This window comes from Palaemon carinicauda, chromosome 14, assembly GCF_036898095.1.
Source record: "Palaemon carinicauda isolate YSFRI2023 chromosome 14, ASM3689809v2, whole genome shotgun sequence".
Lineage (NCBI taxonomy): Eukaryota > Metazoa > Arthropoda > Malacostraca > Decapoda > Palaemonidae > Palaemon > Palaemon carinicauda.
Genome location: NC_090738.1, coordinates 37154443 through 37174898, shown reverse-complemented (window position 1 = coordinate 37174898; position 20456 = coordinate 37154443). Strand labels below are relative to the sequence as shown.

General features: G+C 35.8%; 1 protein-coding gene across 1 annotated transcript in view; it reads right to left on the bottom strand.

Annotated features, from left to right (window-relative positions):
* LOC137652723 (uncharacterized) overlaps positions 1-2025 on the bottom strand; it is a 4327-nt gene extending 2302 nt beyond the window's left edge. Inside the window, exon 1 of the mRNA XM_068386127.1 lies at positions 1996-2025. Within this exon, the coding sequence (XP_068242228.1) occupies positions 1996-2025 (30 nt within the window). The remainder of the gene's footprint in view (positions 1-1995) is intronic.
* Between the last annotated feature and the right edge of the window lie 18431 nt (positions 2026-20456).

Below are 20456 nucleotides of genomic sequence, written 5' to 3'. Positions count from 1 at the left end.
GAGAGCCAATCACATTTTCCTTTCGAGATTTATGGCTTCTACTCCCGAATAGAGTTAACTAATTCACCCAATTTTGGCACCGATTCACACGATAAGTCGACCGTCGTTTTCCACTGATCTACGAAAATCCTTAAAACGCGAAGCCTACTTTTGGTATTGAAAAAAAAAAAAAAATTTAAAATAACATTATTGGAGGCTTGATTCCATGATTGCTTTACAAGGTAATCTAGAGTTTGCTATAATGTAATCTCTTGCCTGGGGGGGTAATCTAGATTTTGCTATAATGTAATGCCTGGGGGAGAGGTAATCTAGAGTTTGCTATAATGTAATCTCTTGTCTGGGGGGGGGGGGGGGTAATCTAGAGTTTGCTATAATGTAATCTCTTGTCTGGGGGGGGGGTAATCTAGAATTTGCTATAATGTAATCTCTTGTCTGGGGGGGAGTAATCTAGAGTTTGATATAATGTAATCTCTTGCCTGGGGGGGGGGGGTAATCTAGAATTTGCTATAATGTAATATCTTTCCTGGGGGGGGGGGGTAATCTAGAGTTTGCAATAATGTAATCTCTTGCCTGGGGGGGTAATCTAGTTTACTATAATGTAATCTCCTGCCTGGGGGAGGGTAATCTAGAGTTTGCTATAATGTAATCTCTTGCCTGGGGGTACACTCGGGCACACTATTCCATTTTGTTTCTTTGCCTCTTGTTATTTTAAAGCTTTTATCCTCTATTTTCAAGTTCTTATAGTTTATATTTGAAAGAGTTATCTTAATGTTGTTATTATTCTTAAACTTCTCTTGTAGTTTTAAATTATTTCCTTTCCTCACTCGTTATTTTCCCCGTTGGAGGCCATGGGATTATAGCATCCTGCTTTTCCAACTAGGGTTGTGGCTTAGCAAGTAATAATAATAATAATCATCATCATCATCATCATCATAATAATAAAAGTAACAATAAGAAGAAGAAGAAGAAGAAGAAGAATACCTCCATAGAGAACAGTGACATATTACAGTTACAATCCTTCTTCTAGCGTGAAATTTCTGTTTACGTTACAAAACTCTGAAACTAAGGGGGAGGTGGTGTTGGATAAATGCAAGCGTCTTTCTGACGTTACATAACTGTTACGAGAAGTGTTTCACAGAAATAAGCTTTCATCTGACGTTACGTAACGCTGTAATAAGGCGGAGGCGTTCAACAGATTGCGCTGGAAAAAGAGAGAGAGAGAGAGAGAGAGAGAGAGAGAGAGAGAGAGAGAGAGAGAGAGAGAGAGAGAGAGAGAGAGAGTCGGCTTATACGACCAATCATAGACTTTCAAAATTGGTTTCATTCAGAGTACTCTTTCTCAGAAAAATGCTTAAGTTAAATAAATATAGCGGTGAATAATAATAATAATAATAATAATAATAATAATAAAAAGAATAATAATAATAATAAATGAAGAAGAAGAGGAAGAAGAAGATTAATAATAATAATAAGAAGAAGAATAAGAATAATAATAATAATAATAATAATAATAATAATAATAATAATAATAATAATAATAATAATAATAATAATAATAATAATAAGGAAAGAGCAGAAACTGAAAACATCCGAAATTAACCCCCGTGGGTGAAGCTTTCTAACATCTCGCATAACAAATTATGAAACATCTGATGAGCTGGAGAGCTTTGTACATCCTAAATGCCTTAGGTAATTATAATCCCCGTTCCAAGTTATTTTTATTTAACGCAATGAAGAAGGAAAACAACCAGATGGAGCCTCGGGCAAAGGTTTCGGGGACGAAACCTAATTACCTTCTTTAGTTTAGACGCTGAATGGGTATAAAAAAAATGCTTCAACAACATGGCCACGAGGGAAAGTAGGTGCTCGTTAAATTACACAGGCCTTATGCCAGTTAGGACGAGGGTACATTATCAAAATTGATAAATGGCTAAGAAACCAGGTTTAGACCTCTGTGGGAAAGATGCTGGTGACTGGTACAACACATGAACATACGCTACCGGAGTCTAAAGCGATGTCAGGCATGGCAGCCGATCGGGACTACGGTCTACCCCAAAGCCAAAGCCAAGTCCTTCAAAAAGAAGGAAAATAACACGTTAATAGAATTAATAGAAGAAGCTCTACCTAATCTACAGACTACGACTGAAGGAATAGCTAAGCTTCTTTAGAATTTAAGATCTTGAGTCGAGAAAATATAAAATACAAGTTACAATTTTAAAAATTTACCCACAAATCATTATCATTACTTGCTAAGCTACAACCCTAGTAGGAAAAGCAGAATGCTATAGGCTCAGGAGCTCCAATAGGGAAAATAGCCCATTGAGGAAAGGAAACAAAGAAAAATATATTTTAAGAACAGTAACAACATTAAAATAAACATTTCCTATATAAACTATAAAAGCTAACAAAATAAGAGGTAGAGAAATTAGAAAGAATAGCGTAGAGTGTACCCTCAAGCAAAAATCCAGCCATATTTAGGCCACGCACAATTCATGTAAAAATCTAGGAAAGTTAACTTAGAATATGTTATAAAATCTGATTTAAGAAATCGGAAGCATAGACAAAGCTTTGAGTGTAAGGATATGGAAACCTAAAAAATAACATTTATCAATTGAATTTTGAAAAAAAAGTTCCTTCATGGAGTGAATACCAAATGAAAGGTAGTAAAAACCGTAAATTAAGAAAATAACAACATATACGGAAAAGAGGAGAAAAAATAATATAAAATGAAAACAGAGAAAATTGCCATACAAAGAAATGAGGGAAAATTACCATACAATGACAATAAGGAAAATTACAATCAAGTAAAAAGAGGGAAATTGAACGTACAATGACGAGGGAAATAAGAATACAGAGAAAAGAGGGAATATAAACAAAATAAAAATACGGAAAATTACCATAAAAGGAAGATACAATTGAATATTCAATGAAGAGGGAAAATAAGAATACAAAGAAAAGAGGGAATATAAACATACAATGAAAAGAAGAAAAACAAACACAATGACAACATACATAACAACTGTAAAATTAGATTTTTAGAAAAGAGGGAAATTTCTGTATAGAGACTGCCATTATCAAATCTCACAAAAAAAAAGGGGGGAAAAATTGTCGCCCCCAGATAGAAAATAAAATAAAAACGCGTCCCCCCCACCCCCAACCCCCCCCCCCACCCAAAAAAAAAATGGGTATATTCTAATAGTTTCCCAAGGACCCCAAACTTTGCAATATATATAAAGATTTGTTTTTATCTAAGATTGAAACAAAAATAAATAAGACAATGAAGTCTACTGAGGATTATGCATAAATGACATTGGAGCTCATGGGCTTATAACATCCTGCTTTTCCAACTAGGGTTGTAGCTTAGCTAATAATAATATATAAATAAATAAATAAATAATAATAAATCATAATAATAATAATAATAATAATAATAATAATAATGATAAAACATAATCATCATGATAATTATACTAATAATAATAATAATAATATCAACAACAACAACAACAACAATAATAATAATAATAATAATAATAATAATAATAATGGAACAGTATCTACCACAATAACTATAAAGAATGATCAATGATAGCTACAAAATTAATAATAAAAAAGGTTGTAACAACACAGACAATAACAAAGAAATAGTCACAAGTTAAATAAAATAAAGTGTAACATCAACCTACAGAACGTTCCTTATTGATCTCCGAGCCTGTAAACGGAGCGGGTGATGATAATGTATCACTAAATGGATCTAATCGTTTTCACGGTATGAGAATAAGAAAAGGGAAATAAGAAATAAAGGGAAAAAAACATCAATCCTCGAATCCTTTCTTTTTTTTTCTATTTCGTTCTGGTTGCCGCCTAGACGTCGCCAATCCTTTATCGATCGCATCCTTTATCCTCCCGACAAACAAACAATTGTGAAATTTGGATGCAAAGTGGGAATCGTAATGGCGCTTGAATCTCCTTTAATAACGAACTTCAACGCACAGGGTGGATGAAAATACTAAACACAGAAATTTTGATTCTGGATCCGTTTGAATTACACTGATAAAAATTTGCCGTAATAAAAAACAATAAAAATCCTGGCATAAATGTGGCCAGATATTTACATTTTTAAAAACGAATATATTGACGTAAAGGAGTGATATTACGGTCACCAATCCGTAAAAGATAATGAAAAAAGTAGGGTAAAATTACAGTCGCCTGTATTTTACTGAAATACGGCTGAGAACAGTATATTTTTACGGAGAATTTCCGATTAAAATTACGGGTTTTTTTGACAGTGTAGTGTAAGGAAAGTTCCACGAGTAAAAAAGTATTTCAAATACTTATAACAGATAAATACGTAGCCTTTAAAACATAACTTGAATCTTGAACAACGAACTTCAAACACACAGGATGGAAGGAAGTGCTGAACATTGAGAAATTTAGATTCCGGATCCGTTTGAACTATAGTCAATTCTTTTTAGTGAGGCAGATTTGCACCGACTCGCAGGGGCGACCTTCAAGCTCGGAAAAGTTTCCTGGTCGCTGATTGGTTGGACAAGATAATTCTAACCAATCAGAAGGCAGGAAATTTTCCCGAGCTAAAAGGTCACCCACTGCGAGTCAGTGCAAATGCACGTCATTAAAAAAAATTGAGTATTGTGTGTGGAAGGTTCCACGAGGAAGGAAATAGCAGTTTTAATCATTATAACAGACAATATATAGCCATCTTTAAAATACATTTGATCAGGTTGGTATAGATTCTATTTGCGGTTTTAGGCGCATACTGTCTGGGTTAAAAGCAACGAATAATATGACTGAATTCCAGTGATACGTCGTTGTAGAATTCTCTAGGAAATTATTTAAACAACAAGGCTAGACATGTAATGATCACATATTGGAAAATGGGTTTGAATCGAGAGAATTAAGTTAAGAAGATCAGGGCGTTAGATTTGCAGAAAATCAGAATTATTCGGAATTCAAGATTGCTTGATAATTGGCTTTAAAATACCATACAAAGTTTCTTTCATACTAAATGTTATTGACTTTTTCTATGTAACAATTCATACAGTCTACTTTAACGCATCTTTAAAAGCAATTACTATAACTAAAATCTAAACTAATCTATAAGATCTAATGGATTCTTTAAGTTTTTTTTTTTTATTTTTGGTTTAAGGATTTTTTATTTCATTACATGGATTCCTTTCTAACATTCATCATCATTTCATCCTACGCCTATTGACGCAAAGGGCCTCGGTTAGATTTCGCCGGTCGTCTATATCTTGAGCTTTTAAATCAACACTTCGCTATTTATCATCTCCTACTTCACGCTTCTTAGTCCTCAGCCATTTAGGCCTGGGTCTTCTAATTCTTCTAGTGCCTTGCTCACAAGCTAAAACTACAAAACTTATTTCTATTAACAGGTCTTCTTTTACTGTAAATCTCTACGAAGGATGTTTTCTCGAGAAAATAATTTCAACAGTAATTGAAGCAAAGAATTGTGCAAAAAATCATGCATAAACACAGAAAAATAAAATTGAAATGATCAGTACATTCAACTTTGATGTTTAATGTATCTTTAATGAGATTTATATCTTTTCAACAAATATTTATGAGGGAGTAATCTATATACATTACACTTTTATTCTACTTCTGTGTATGAATAGGAGAGAATATAATATGTCAAGTTCTCAGACATTGTGAGAAGTACTCGTGATGTCGCAATTTATCACAGGTTTCAAGAACTCTGTAATATTTACATAATAGAGTCCCTTTTGTATTGTCGCGAAAAACCGTTTCCTTAGCAGGATTTTCCCCCTATCAATCATTTCCCTCATTTATCATAGTTCCTTCTTCATAATATTCTAAAGCCTAATATAGAACTGTGTACAGTGAGTGATTGTGGGGCACGTGTTGATATTAACGCTTTAGAATGTCCGTTACTGTGTATGTTTATAAGATGTAGTTTTAACCCTTCCTTTAGATGCAATCTAATCTGAGTTTTATATCTGTACTGTTTGTGTCTAATCGGACATACGATGGTATGGCATACTGAAATAACGAATATAATGGCTTATCTCGATTTCAGTACTATACTTCAATTTACGTATGATTATTTGTTTTTGTGGTACCTACTCTGTACTTATAGCAATTTAACCTTTTGATTGTTTTAGTAACTGTAACGTAAAATATTTCTGTAGCCTATACACTTAAAAAAAATTGCCGAAAAAAAAGTAAACCGTAAATGCCTGGCTACATTTATTCCCGGATTTTACCGTTTTAAAGACGGATATATTGACGTAAAGGAGGGATATTAGTCACCAATCAATAAAATATAATAAACTAGGGAAAAAATTACGGGCGCCTGTATTTTACTGAAATACGGCTAAGAACAGTATATTTTTACGGAGAAAATCCCATTAAATTTTTTTTTTTTTTTACAGTATCTTTTTAGAGGCATATACGTTTATAAATATCCTATGCATGTAATAAAATATAAATAAATAAAGATTTTACTTACCACATTCTTCTACATGTGAAGTAATCCTCTTGTATTTCTGAAGGTATTACACTCGCAAACGTATATACGTTACGCTGATTTTATGAGAATATCTCACGAGAGTTTTAAAATTACCTCTTCCCCATGCCACGATAACACAACGAAACCGCCCCATGACCTAAAAGAGATAGCACAGATTATCATCTTTTTTCCTCCTTGCTTATTCAGTGTGTAAATCGTGAATCAAAACACATAAAAGTCACATAATAATCTCTAAATTTATATTTTTTGTCAACAAATTTATTCAGATTTGCGGTTCTTAACCTTGAAATTTCTTAGAATCCTATTACGCTTCAATTGTAAAATAATAACAACTGACCATATGCATGTAATTAACCAACAGGGAGACCCCATCTCTCTAAAATTATTCACAACATGCATAGAAGTAGTTTTCAAACATTTAGATGGGGAAACTGTAGGAATTAATATCAATATGGAATGTATTAACATCTTAACATTTGCAGATGAAGACTCCAATAGTATCATATTATATTGAGCCAATATATTTCATTTTATAAATCATAAATTTATATTTAAAATTTTCAGCTGAGAATTGCAAAAAGTCAACACCTGCAATATCAGAATTCTCAATCTCCATTTCCAAGATGAAGAAGAGTAAAGATTAAATAGTTTCTTTAGGCTAAGTTGCGTCAACTAAGGAGCCAAAAGTAAACGGACATTCCCCCCTACCTTCTCCCAACTATCCTATCCCCCTATACTGTAGCTGTAGCAACTTATCCCTTGCGTACTGTCATGGAAAATCCCCCCCCCCCTTGTTTATTATCACAATCTATTCCGTTCTAGAGCGTATCTGATAACCATTTCAATCCTATAAAATCATGATGCTTATCTAAAGGAAACGTTAAATGGCTTCCGATGCTAAAGTTTTGGATGTAAACAAAATTCATGCTTACTAAAACACAGTAAAAACGGTATCTTCCGTTGTATCCTGTCCATAAATATAACGAAGTTACGATATTGGTATGAACCGGTCTCTTAAAATAGATATAAGACCCCTTTCAAGTAAGAAGAGACTATATTATGGGCGTAGGGGAGGGGGAGAGGTTGCAGGCCTACCCCTTTTAAAAGTAAGAAGGTAACAACGCCTTACTTCAATACTATTGCTAAAAAGGGAGAGGTTGTAGGCCTACCCCTTTTAAAACTAAGAAGGTAACAACGCCTTACTTCAATACTATTGCTAAAAATGACTTCTTCTCAAGTAGGCCTACCAGACATCGCAGTTCTGATATGCTATTCAATACTGAAATCATTTGCATGATTTATCATAAGTAAATATTCAATTAATTTCTTCCTCACTTCATATCTCCATAAGATTACCGTCCGTATAATTCTTAGCCTAATCCTTTTTTTATATGTTCAAACAAACTAACACAGAAACTAATTATACATATACTAGTGTACGCGACCTGTCAAAATGACAGCTATATATCTAGATAGATATGCACTTACACAGAATCAACTTTCCCATCCCCCCTCCCCCTTTCCTAAATACAACACGGCAGTTTCGGCAATTTGTGGGCGATTTAGTTTCCGAGTATCCCTCTCGTCGAGGTATGACTACTCTAACTTCCCCCTACCAAAACGACGGGGAGAGACAGAGTAGTTATGTCTGGAATGACGCTCAGCGTGACAGGAAAAAGCTTGTGCAGCATACATAGCTGCCACCTCCATTTTTGCATTTCGGGACCAGAGAAGATGGAGGGGAGTTTAGTTAGTTTGGCACTAGCTATGCTGGGTAGCAGGTTGGGAACATCAGCGAGAATAGCAAGTGCCTGAGTGAATATGAAATTTTCTCTGGCACAAAAGTGCCAAGGGAGGCAACTTGGAGGATCTGCTCGCTTTGAGCGAATTCTCTAAGACTGAGATTTGTGTATCAAATAAGTCCAGCTTGTCATGATTTTGATTCAAAGGCTCCACATCAAAGCTAAGTTTAGTGCTCTGAGATTAGAATAAGTTCATATAAATAACACAACGTCTATTGACAATTTGCAAGCGAGGAGGCTCATCTAGGCCATCCAAGCAATGGATTAAGCTCATGATCCTGATAGAGAAGCTTCCAACCCAGATGTCAGAACCTTGAGGAGGGCTACATCAGCTGAGCTGGTGTCCGCTTGTGAAACGTGGTTACCCTAAGAGTTGTCAATAATAATTAGGTTATGAGTTTCAATAATAAGCTCTTGTTTGGGGGTAATTGTCGATTCCAACTAGGGGTTCGCCAGAAAAGACTTAACCTTTCCACAAACGTCTTTCACCTATCTAACAACATTCTGTGAATGGAAAGAAGAGACAGAAAAAGAATTTGAGAAGTTGTGCTCACTCCAACCAAAAGTGTCTCTACCTCTAGTAGTCTACAAGGAAGTAACAGGAAGGTCGTTTTCAGAGCTCAAACTAAGCAGAGTACAATCTCTCCAAGGAAGACCACTTACAGCACCTCCTATGAAGACGGTGTCTGAGACATTTAGTAACTGGTACGTCATCTGCTGCAGATAAACAGGCGGTAAGGGCTCTGGCACCATTCTATCCTGAATCGTATAAATACCAGAAAAAAGAGGTTTTTGTTGTTCCAAAGAACGTGTAATGAACAATACCGAACTTGATCAAGTACGGTGTGGTAAAATAAACGGTATGGCAAATGGCCGTTGGGTTAGAATGAGGTAGTTGATGTTTAGGGAGTTGAAGCTCCTGATATCAAACTGAAGCTGACGAAGGAATACTGTACTGTACAACCACAAGAGGGTTCCATTCGTTTACGAGCTACGCCATAGACAGCACGATCAGAACATGCATTATCATATGATCTGGTATCATAGCCATTAAGTGGAGGAATACCATTATGCGTTGAAATGGTGGCTCGTTCAGTGACATCATCCAGCGTAAGAACATCGGTGCGTAGGCCTATAGACTTGTAAAATTGAGAATGCAGCCAGGGTGTGGGACATGTAACTTACAAGCGTGGAATCAAAGAATGTGTAGTTGTTACCGTCCACTTCCAAGAAGTTTGCTTGGAAGGGTAAGAAACAATAAGATTAGAACACCTCACTCTAGCCAAAGTTGTGGTTGTGGACACTGCCAAAGAAGTCTAACCAACATCAACATAATATGAGTTCTGGGATACGTCCTGAGACCTCATAAGTAAATAGCAGTGCCGAGGACCCCTGAGGGTACGAGGCAAGCCCAGAGCGTAGGTACGAGCGGATGCAGAGAATGGATCCTCCAACAGGGTTGCCTCCGTACAGGAGGAAATGGCAGTCTCGACTCTAGGGTATGCCATATGCCTCCAGGAACAAATGGAGACTTCTGAAGCTTTTACAAGATGTACTTCCAAAAGCGAAAAGTCATCCCGCAGAAACTACACCATAAAGAGCTCACCATTTAATACACTAGTGAGACGTAAGGGAGATCAATGTATATCAGAACAAGAGCCACCAGAGATTTCTGACCTCCACGAAAGGGTGACGTCGACACGAAAAGAAAGACATCCAATTTGCATCTGAACCCAGTCATCTCCGAGAGTTAATGTAGTCGTCCATGTCCTAAGATCTATCTATGGTGGAAATTTAATTAAAACCGTTGATTTGTTTTGATGTTATCTTTAAAATGGCAAAGAAAGGAAATCCGGATCTAGAATCCAGATCCAGATCATCTCCAAAATTTATTGGGGTCATCCATGACCTCAGATCTAGCTGTGGTGAAAATTTTGTCAAAATCCGTCGAGTAGTTTTGACGTAATCCTGTCCACAGACACAGACAAATAAATAAATAAACCAACTCGATTTTATAACCTCCTTTGGCGAAGGTAATAATCAGGTATGCTACCCAGGACACTAAGACTAGCTCAAGCTCAGAAAGCGTGGCAGTTATAGCCAGGGAATCCGTCTCTAGCATCAACTCGTGATCAGTGTTTACATGGTTATTAGATGATAATACCTTCACAAAATTAGAATTATTATCAAAAATTAATTCATGGCCATCATCCTCCATAATTGGAGCTACAAAAGGCTCAAGAAACGAAGAAGCAGGATGGTGGATGTCGGTCACAGCAGAAAAGAGCTTATGCTTCTTGCTGTCACTAGAAGTCGAGGAAAGGGACGATCTCTCTTGTTTCATTTCTTGCGATGGGAATGATATCTCTCTTTCTCTCTGGAAGGACGGCCAACCCCTACAATACGCACATGGAGATTCCACAGAACATTGTTTGTTATGGCACGAGAGGCTGCGGATCGACCTCAACCCAACTCAGGAATCACAAACATTAAGAAAATTACACCAGTGACAATATGAATCTAAAACACAAGCACAAATATTTGTGCAGGTGAAGTTGAATGAAAACTTGAGATATATGTGATTGGTAACTGTAATAGGAAAAAAAATAACTTTGTGTGACAGCTAATCATGTTACAGTATTTCCAACAATGGGATAAGCTACCAAACCCCTAAAATAAAACTTGGCTACATTACCTTCAACATAGAGCCACTGAACTTCAAAGGAAATTTACACTAATGGGACCCCTTAAAACGGACAAGGCTACTCTACAGTCTTTGCAGCCCTGCATCTACTGTATTTTAATTTACCAATAACAATGGGTTCGTGCTAACAAACTTCCTAAATTAGGTTTGGATACCATGGATTATGCTGCTAGGTTATGCTAGTGCACAAGTAACATCTGAAAATGGAAAGGATCAAGATATGGTACAGTGCACATCTTACCTAATGCAGGTTAGGAAGTGTGGTATCAAACTACAGTACTTAAGAAATGAAAAAACATCAGTAATCATTGCAAATGCAGAATATTGGCTAACATAATTGGCATACACATCAATAATTTTTAAACTAAACTTTAAATAAATGTGTCCGATATGATTTCATGTGTAACCAATCCTCATTAACTCCAATGGTACTGGCAGTGCATTTTCAACCATCAATTCTTGAATTGTTTTTAAAAGTGTAACATTTGTTTCCCACTTTCTTATGGTCAAAATTGGCAAAATACAATGGAGAGGTACAGATGATATTAAAAATCACATTAAATAAGTTGTCTGAAATTCATAAATCCCATTTTTTGAGTTCTGGGTTACTTGCCAGTGAATTTAAAGTTACCCAAAAAGTAGTGTAACAAATAATCATGTTACTTCTCATCCAATAAATGGTGAGGTATTCTCCAAAATGGTTAAATTTCCCAGGACTCCAATTGTGTGGACTGTCTGATCTTCAGTAAGAGGTTACACTACTGGCACTATAGCATTGGGTTAAGCTATCTGAACACCTACGGAAGGTTTAGACTTCCATCTCTTACGAAAGATTTACAAACAACTTCCCAGTTCAGAAAATTACACCAACAATGTTTGATATGACACGCACATTTGCGTGTAAGCGGCGTTGTATCGGAACACAAGATGAAAGCACGTACTAAATGGAAAAAGAAATGCAAACCCTATGAACAGCCAGTTTGTTCATCTATTTCCAATAACAAGGTAGGTTACCAGACCCTTAAAATCCCATTTGGCTAAATGGACTCCAACAAAATTCCTGACCAATAAAATGTTACACTACTGGCAACCATAAAAATTCTATCATCGGTTCTAAATTAATGTTAACCTGCCAATAACAATAGATTCAGGCTACCTAAATTTATAAATTAGGTTAAAATACCATAAAATTCAAATCATACTACTAAGTTAGGCTACAACAAAAGTAATGTCTGGGAATGAAATGTGAATCACAGTATTCCTCTTACCTAATGCAGGTTAGGTTGTGTCATGTCAAACTACTGTATTATAAAATAATTGCAAAAATCAAATAAATCACCAATAACTTATATCAATATAAATGTAGGACATTGACTAATACAATAGGAACACATACATATACAATTATACAATACAGTAATGCCTCATCCTTCTCAGTAATTGGTTCTAAGAGACTCGACGTGAGGGAATTTTCACCTTGCGTTGGATTTTTCACCTGATATATTCCCTATGCAAATGCTGAACATGAAAAGTAATTATAGCCTCCTATCATTTTATAAAAACCAAGTACCCAAATTACAGTAATAAGTAAAGTAATGTACAGTAGGCGTACAGCACAATCATTATTTACGATGTAGAAACAGACGTATAGTCGGGAAAACCTCGATGTGGACTTAATTTTTGTATTTAATACTTATGGATGAGCAATGTAAAGTCATATGTCAAAGAGACATAAAGAGGGGTAGGCCTATTACAGTACACAATCTTTAAACTAACACACAATATCATTGTACGGGAGGCCCCAAGGAACAACGATGCATTTCACTTTTGTATGTTCAAAGAACAGAAAATAGACAAAAGAGCAAATGACATTTAAAATTACCAAACTGTATATCACATCACAGCAGAAGTAAACATGTTTTAATTCTAAATTGACAGCCAAGTTCCAAGTTCTTCAAGTAAACAGGGGTATCATAAGAAATAATTTATTCTGTGTAAATTCTAATCATGTTACTTTTTTACCAATAACAGGTAATGCTAACACACTTAATGAGCCAAATCTCCCCCTGCTCAAATAAATTGAGCTGCACAAACTTTGGTGCTAGTACAGCTTGCATCCTACCCATGCTTCTTGTTCCTACCAAGAGTACCTTGCATCCTATCCAAGTTTTGGGTGGGGAAAATTTAAAGGAGAATCAATACATAATCGTAAACATAAAAAAAAATTCTTTATAGATTATTCGCCAGGTCTAGGACATAAATTTATGGAAAATTAGATTAAATATAGGCATCCTATACTCATGAGATACTTTCAATTTTTTATTGACATTCTACAATTTGTATATATTCGCTCCTTATCATTCATGTGAACTGGGTAGGGGGGTCCGAGGGGCTAAGTCTGTGACCTGGGTAGGGGGACCGGGGGGGGGGGGGGAGGGGGGGCTTTAGCCCCAAGCTAGGTCTGTGATCCAGGGGGCTTGGCCCACAGCTAAGTCTGTGATCCAGGGGGCTTAGCCCCCAGGTAGGTCTGACCTGGGAAGGGGGTTGGCCCCCAGCTAGGTCTGTGACCTGGGATAGGGGTTGGCCCCCAGCTAGGTCTGTGACCTGGAAAGGGTGGTTCTGGGTGGTCTGCTCCTGAGCTAGGTCTGTGACCTGGGAACTACAGTACTATGTTAGCTTAGGTGGGGTGTGTTGCTTTTATGCCCTTTTGAATGCATCCTAAAATTCATAAAACTTAGGATGGGACAAAATTTTCTATAGAAAAAGTTTTTCCTATAGTAATTACACTAAAATATATTTTTCACCTTTCCAAACCTAAATTAGTACCGTACTCATTAAATAAAAAATTGCATACACTAATATATTTTTCACCTTTTCCCAACTAACTCCGTAGTAGGATATAAGCTACATTCTGAATAGCGTGGTAGGATACAAGCTACATTAGCACCCAAACTTCATTAGGAAATTGCACAATTGGTCATCCGCTAATGGGTTAAGCTACCAAACTTCAATAGTGTCTTACACTACTAGACTTCATAATTCAGATTTATACAAAACAACCACCAACATCTTCGAGAAATTACACCGGTAACAATAAAAAAAAATAGACACAAATATATATGTAGGTGTAGGTGTATCTAAATAAAAAAAAAACCATGAAATGTATGCAAGTGATAACAACAAAATGAAAAGCAAACATTGAGTAACAGCCAAATACATCACTGTATTGCCATCAACATGGTACACTATCAGGCACCTGAAAATCATATTTGGCTCTACAGACTCCAGCAATGAGTTACTAAATGTCAATAAAATGTTGCATTACTGGGACGCCTAAAAGTAAAAATAATAACCCCTACCTTTAGTTCTGCACCTACTTTAAGCTAACTTTCCAATAAAAATGGGTTCAGATTACCAAACTTTATAGATTAAGTTAGGATACCATAAATCCAGCACCTAGGTTAAGCAAGTGTATAAGTGATGTCTGAAAATAAAAAGTGAATCATGATACAGCACAGTATACACCTAACCTAATACAGGATAGGAGGTATCATTATAGAACAATACTGTACAGAAAAAGCCTTACTAATAAAGAAATATGGTTTTATATAGAAAAACTGGCCTTTTTTTAATGACCTCAATTTCCATCGCAAATTAGTATTAATAAGATATACCATATTATATAATAAGGTTATGAGGGCCACCCAGTGGGAACCGGGGCTTTTGGGTGGGGAAACTTTACTGGGAAATCGATAATTAATGGTTAAACTAACCTTTTCTTCTCTATACAATACAATCAACTCTCGCTTTACGCTAGCTTATTCTTCGCGATTTCTCTTGATTGCGACACAGGGAACCGAATAATCTGTAAAATAGAAAATAAAATATTCGCGAGAAATACACTCGCAACGAGAAAACTTCAAACAGTCTGCACTCTTTGCAAACGGCTGGCTTCATACCACTTCCCTCTCCGTTCAGTACAACATCCAATCTCGCTGTGACTCATCACTACACTTACCATTTCAGTGCCTCTCGCTCTAGATCTGCAGCATTTCTGGAGAATTTAGCGAGTTTTTATTGTCTGGTCAGGTTTCGCTATTTTACGCCAGCACAAAATATAGTGCTTTTTCCTGCTGATAGCATTCTGTATATGATAGACTGTATCTTAAAAAAAATATTTAGCAGTTTTCCTGCACATTTTGCAAGTTCACGTAGCACGTATTCAACATCAACATTCTCTCTTCTTGCGTGTGCATCTCCCGCTTCAATCCTTTTTAAGCAGAATCCCGTTTTCATGTAAAAAATTTATGTATTTCTATACAACAGTAGGCTTTACATATTGTACTCTTGGACAGTGCTTAAATTTATGGGATTATATCTTGTTGTTATGTAATTCCCTACAGTACTACACAAGCGACGATGCCGACGCATCAGGAGTTGCGTAGACTGCTGCGTAGAAATTCGTACAAAAACTTGTATTGTATAAATATTGTATAGTACAGTATTACAGTAATTTATAGTATTACTTATTGTTAATGTATTCTAAATATGCGGTGAGTTGTCAAATAGACAGAGTCGACCGAACGAAGACAGTGAACACTTACAGTTCAGTTAAGCTTTACTGTTATGATAGTACTGTACATATAGCCTATTACAGTAATATACACTACAGCATCAGGAAATGTTATACTGTACAACATTAATAGATAGGAACAACAGTTTTTTGTTGTTATATTGTGTGATGAATACTGGGCAAAATTATAGTTCTGGTCAGGGCGACGACTACTGCAATATTACGTAAAATGTTGTAGACTTATTGTGTCCAGTACTTAATGTACGCCTGTGCACATGTACTGTACACTTACTGATATGTCTCCATTTAATTACAAACTACTTACAGTATACGGTACTGTTATAGAAACCAAGTGAAAGCAATATTAGGCAGTACTTAGTGTGTTACTTATACGAGCGTAGGCAATGGGCCGTTAGTTGTTAAGTAGGAACTATCCCACCCTAGTGCAAGCAAATATTAGCAAAATCGCGCTAATTCGTGCCTGTCTCTATTATCTAACCCTCGAGAGGAGTGGGGGCTGACTGCATTGTATGGGACGCACAATAAATCCACGAAAAATTACACGAAATATTATCACTCTATACTCCTGAGATATTTCTCATTTGTTTGCTTACCTCCTACTGTTCGCATGTATCTGCTCCTATTCGTTCCTGTCTACATACCTTGTTGTATATTAACCGTTTTGAGCTTTCAGAAAATTGTTCCTGTTCATTCGTGTGTACATACCTTGTTGCATATTAAACACTTTAAACTTTCTTTCTGTGTACAGTATTAGCCATTCCCTCATTTTCTCTCTACCAATAGAATTGTTCCTGTTTGTTCGTTTGTAGGCTACATAGCCACCCAAAACACATTTTCTACTGTAACCCCCGTGAAAATTGCTAAGATAGAGACGAAACTCCATTGTAATAACAGTGTTAGTACATATAAAGGAAAGAAGGTTCGCCATTATTTGTAATCTACTTTTAGGGCCAGTTGTAGTTACAGTACATTGTTAGTACATATAAAGAAAATAAGGTAGGGCATTATTTGTGATTCACTTTTACGTTTTGTGACCTCAGAAATGAGATTCCGGAGAGCCTGACCCCCGCCTAAGCCTGTGACCTAGGAACTACTGTGCTAGGTTAGGTGTGTTAGGTTTTATGGCCTTTTGGACTGATCTCAAAATTTATATTTTCGTTAAGGAAAAATTTTTCTTACGGGACAAACTGTTTTACCTACAGTTAATGGTGTATTTCCAATGAATTTAACCTTTATTATAGTCATAAATAATCACATTTTTCCTGTTTTCCCCCACCCAAAGCCATGGTTCTCAACTGTGTCCATTGGGAAGAGGGGGGTGATAACAGGAGAAACGCTTATTTGCAGAGGAAATAAAGGTCAAATTCCTTGAAAGCACACACTATTTGCTGTGGGTAAAGTAGTTTTTTTCATCAGAAATGTTGTCCTCCATTAAACTATAGTTTTACCGGATAGGATCTGTAATATCAAACTACTATGCTTGCAAAAATTAAAAATATTACAGTGGTACCTCTACATACGAATTTAATCCGTTCCACAACCAACTTCGGATGTAGAAACGAATTTTCCCATAAGAATACATTGAAATAGGATTAATACGTGGTTGAGCCCCAAAACCTTAATAAATTACTACACATAATTACACATGACAATATGCACTCTAAATTAGATAATAGACATGTAAAAAAGAATAATTATCAAGAAATAATGAATAAGAAACGGGTTTTTAGCATCACTTTACCTAAGAAAGTCCAGCGCAGGTGTTGGTCTTGCTACGCAGAGAGGAGACGGACGGGCGGCGAGGAGGTAGAGAGGTTGACTACAATAAACGTACACTACCATAACTTATTCTAACTTACACTAAGTGAACTTTAACCTAACTTAGCTTATTTATTTTTTTTATTTTTATATTTTATATTTTTTTTACATTTTCTTTTTTTCTTTTTGATGATTAATTTTAATCCCTTCCACTCTACACTTAAAATTGATTGAATTTTTTTCTCTTCAATCTTTGCCATTTTTTTTGTTTCACTTTCTTTCGCTTCACTCTTTGCTGTTTTCTTTGAACCACTTCCTTCCTCTTCATCACGAGTTCGCTTCGTAGTTTTTTTTAAAGAAGCTATCGATAGAAAGTTGCTTGGTACAGCTTTTCAGAATGGTTCGAAAATAAGTTAGGGAAACATTATCAAACTGCGCAACTACACGACACACCTGCAATTTCTTTGGATGGTATTTGTCGATGAAGTCGACCACGTCTTGATATTTTCCTAACACCTCTTTTATTTGCGCCGAACCTAACACATGTTCTACCTCCTCGATCCCTTCCTTGTCATCACTCATGTGCTCAGACATAGCATAGAGTTCCTTGAGCTCCTCTGTAGTAAGTTCGTCGTGATGTTCTTTTGCAAGCTCATCCTTTTCAATAATTCCTTGCTTTACTTCTAAAGAAAGCCTTTCCTTATTCCTTTTCTTACCACTACCACTACCACTTGCGAAACTAAGCCTTTTAGGGCCCATGATTTACGTAAAATACCGTAAAAGGATGAACGAAAAAAATCACGATTAAAACACAGTTAATAGCAGAACGCACAGGGCACAACCACACGAAGCCGACGAGAACAGAGGAATGTCCCAAGCCACGCTAATTGAGGGTCCCTCCGAGGTAAAAATGCTGCCTTCTATCGGCGGAAATAAAAAATACATCCGGCGCTATGAGTACCAACTACGTGCACGGGTATTGTTTACTTCGAGTGTCGAAAAAAAATTTGGGTGTAGAGTAGGAACGTGTTCGTATTGTACTTCGCCTGTCGAAAAATTCGGATACAACCGGTACGACGGAAATTGCTTACTTCGTGTCGAAATAAAATTCGGGTGTAGAGTCGAAAAATTGCTCGAATTTTACTTCGGATGTTGGAAAATTCGGATGTAGATACGTTCGTGTGTACAGTAGAGGTTCCACTGTACTAGTATCTGTTCCATAAATATAATAATTGGTAAACTAACTGTATAAATACACCAATACTGTATATGATAGGTCCCAGTGAAACATGAGCAACCACTCAGGATTATGCTAACTTCAATTGTATAGGATTTTAAAACAAAGTTTACGTTTTACTTTCATATATTCATAAACAAAAAAGAAAAAAAAAAAGTCAAAATTATATTGAAAGTTGCTTTAAATGACTGCAATAGTAGATTTAGATTAATAAACCTCCTACCATATTTATACAAACTAACATGCGGCAAGTTTGAGAAAACTGCAGTAATAAATATAAGCATTAAAAACCTCGTGTAGGTAGAGTTGCATTAGGAATAAGAGATGTAGGCCATGTCAGTGTTAACCATAAATGGAAAAGCAAATCTTGTGTATAGCTAATTAAGTTACAGTATTTCAAAAAGGGTAGGCTAATACACACTTAAAACTCAATTGGGCTAAATTGACTCCAACAACGACTTACAGTACTTAAAAAAAGATGCCTACTGGGATCCCTGAAAGCCAAAAAGGTTTCTTTGAGTTACAAACAACAATAGTTTCAGACTACAGGCTACCAAACTTCCTAAATAAGGTTAGGATACCTTAAATCCTGCTACTAGTAATGAAAAGTAAATCACGATACATCATACATCTTACCTGATTAGTACAGTGCCAACGCAGCAGATCGATCACCGCCTCAGACTGTGAGCTTATGCGGTTTACTGGAAAGGTTACTTTTGTGGTTGGGCACTATGGTGGGGGATTAGACTTGCCTGGCTGATGCTCTGGTGAGCATCTCTTCAGATAAATCTGTAAATAAAACCAGACAACTTCAACATTTAATACAGGTAGTATCAAACTACATTCATGCACTTGTGAAAATGAGATATATCCTTGGTAGCTAATGTAAATGCAGTGTACTGGCTAATACAATAAACACACACATATTTCATCATCATCTCCTCTGCGCCTATTGACGCAAAGGGCCTCAATTATACTTCCCCAGTCGTCTCTGTCTTGAGCTTTTAACTAAAAACTTCTCCATTATCATCTCCTACTTCACGCTTCATAGTTCTCAGCCATGTAGGCCTGGGTCATCCAACTCTTCTACTGCCCTGTGGCGCCAAGTTAATAGTTTGGTAAACTAATCTTACTTGGGGAGTGCGAAGAGCATGACCAAACCATCACCATCTGCCCCTCACCATGATCTCGTCCACATATGGCACTCAAAAAATCTCTCCTATAGTTTCATTTCTAATCCTGTCCAGCCCTTTAACTCCCAGTATCCATCTGAGGGTTTTCATCTCATTCTACTAAATCTATTGGAGATTGTTTCATTGTCATACTATGACTAATGTACATACAGTAACACCGATCTCACTAAATTCTTTACTTTATGCTAACTTTTTAATATATAAAAGGCCAAAATCATCTCATGGTGGGTTCCACTGATGGATGAGCAATCAATCGGGCTACTCCAATTACCATTTATAAATATTCATTACATATATACTGCATATATATCAAAATATGTGTAGGCTTATTATAAAATTAGTATATATATATATATATATATATATATATATATATATATATATATATATATATATATACTGTGTATATATATATATATATATATATATATACTATATATATATATATATATATATATATATATATATATATATATATATATATAATATCATTAGCCGTTACTAGTCCAATGCAGAACGAAAGCCTCAAACATGTCCTTCCACTTACTGTGCCATTATATATATATATATATATATATATATATATATATATATATATATATATATATATATATATATATATATATATAAATATAA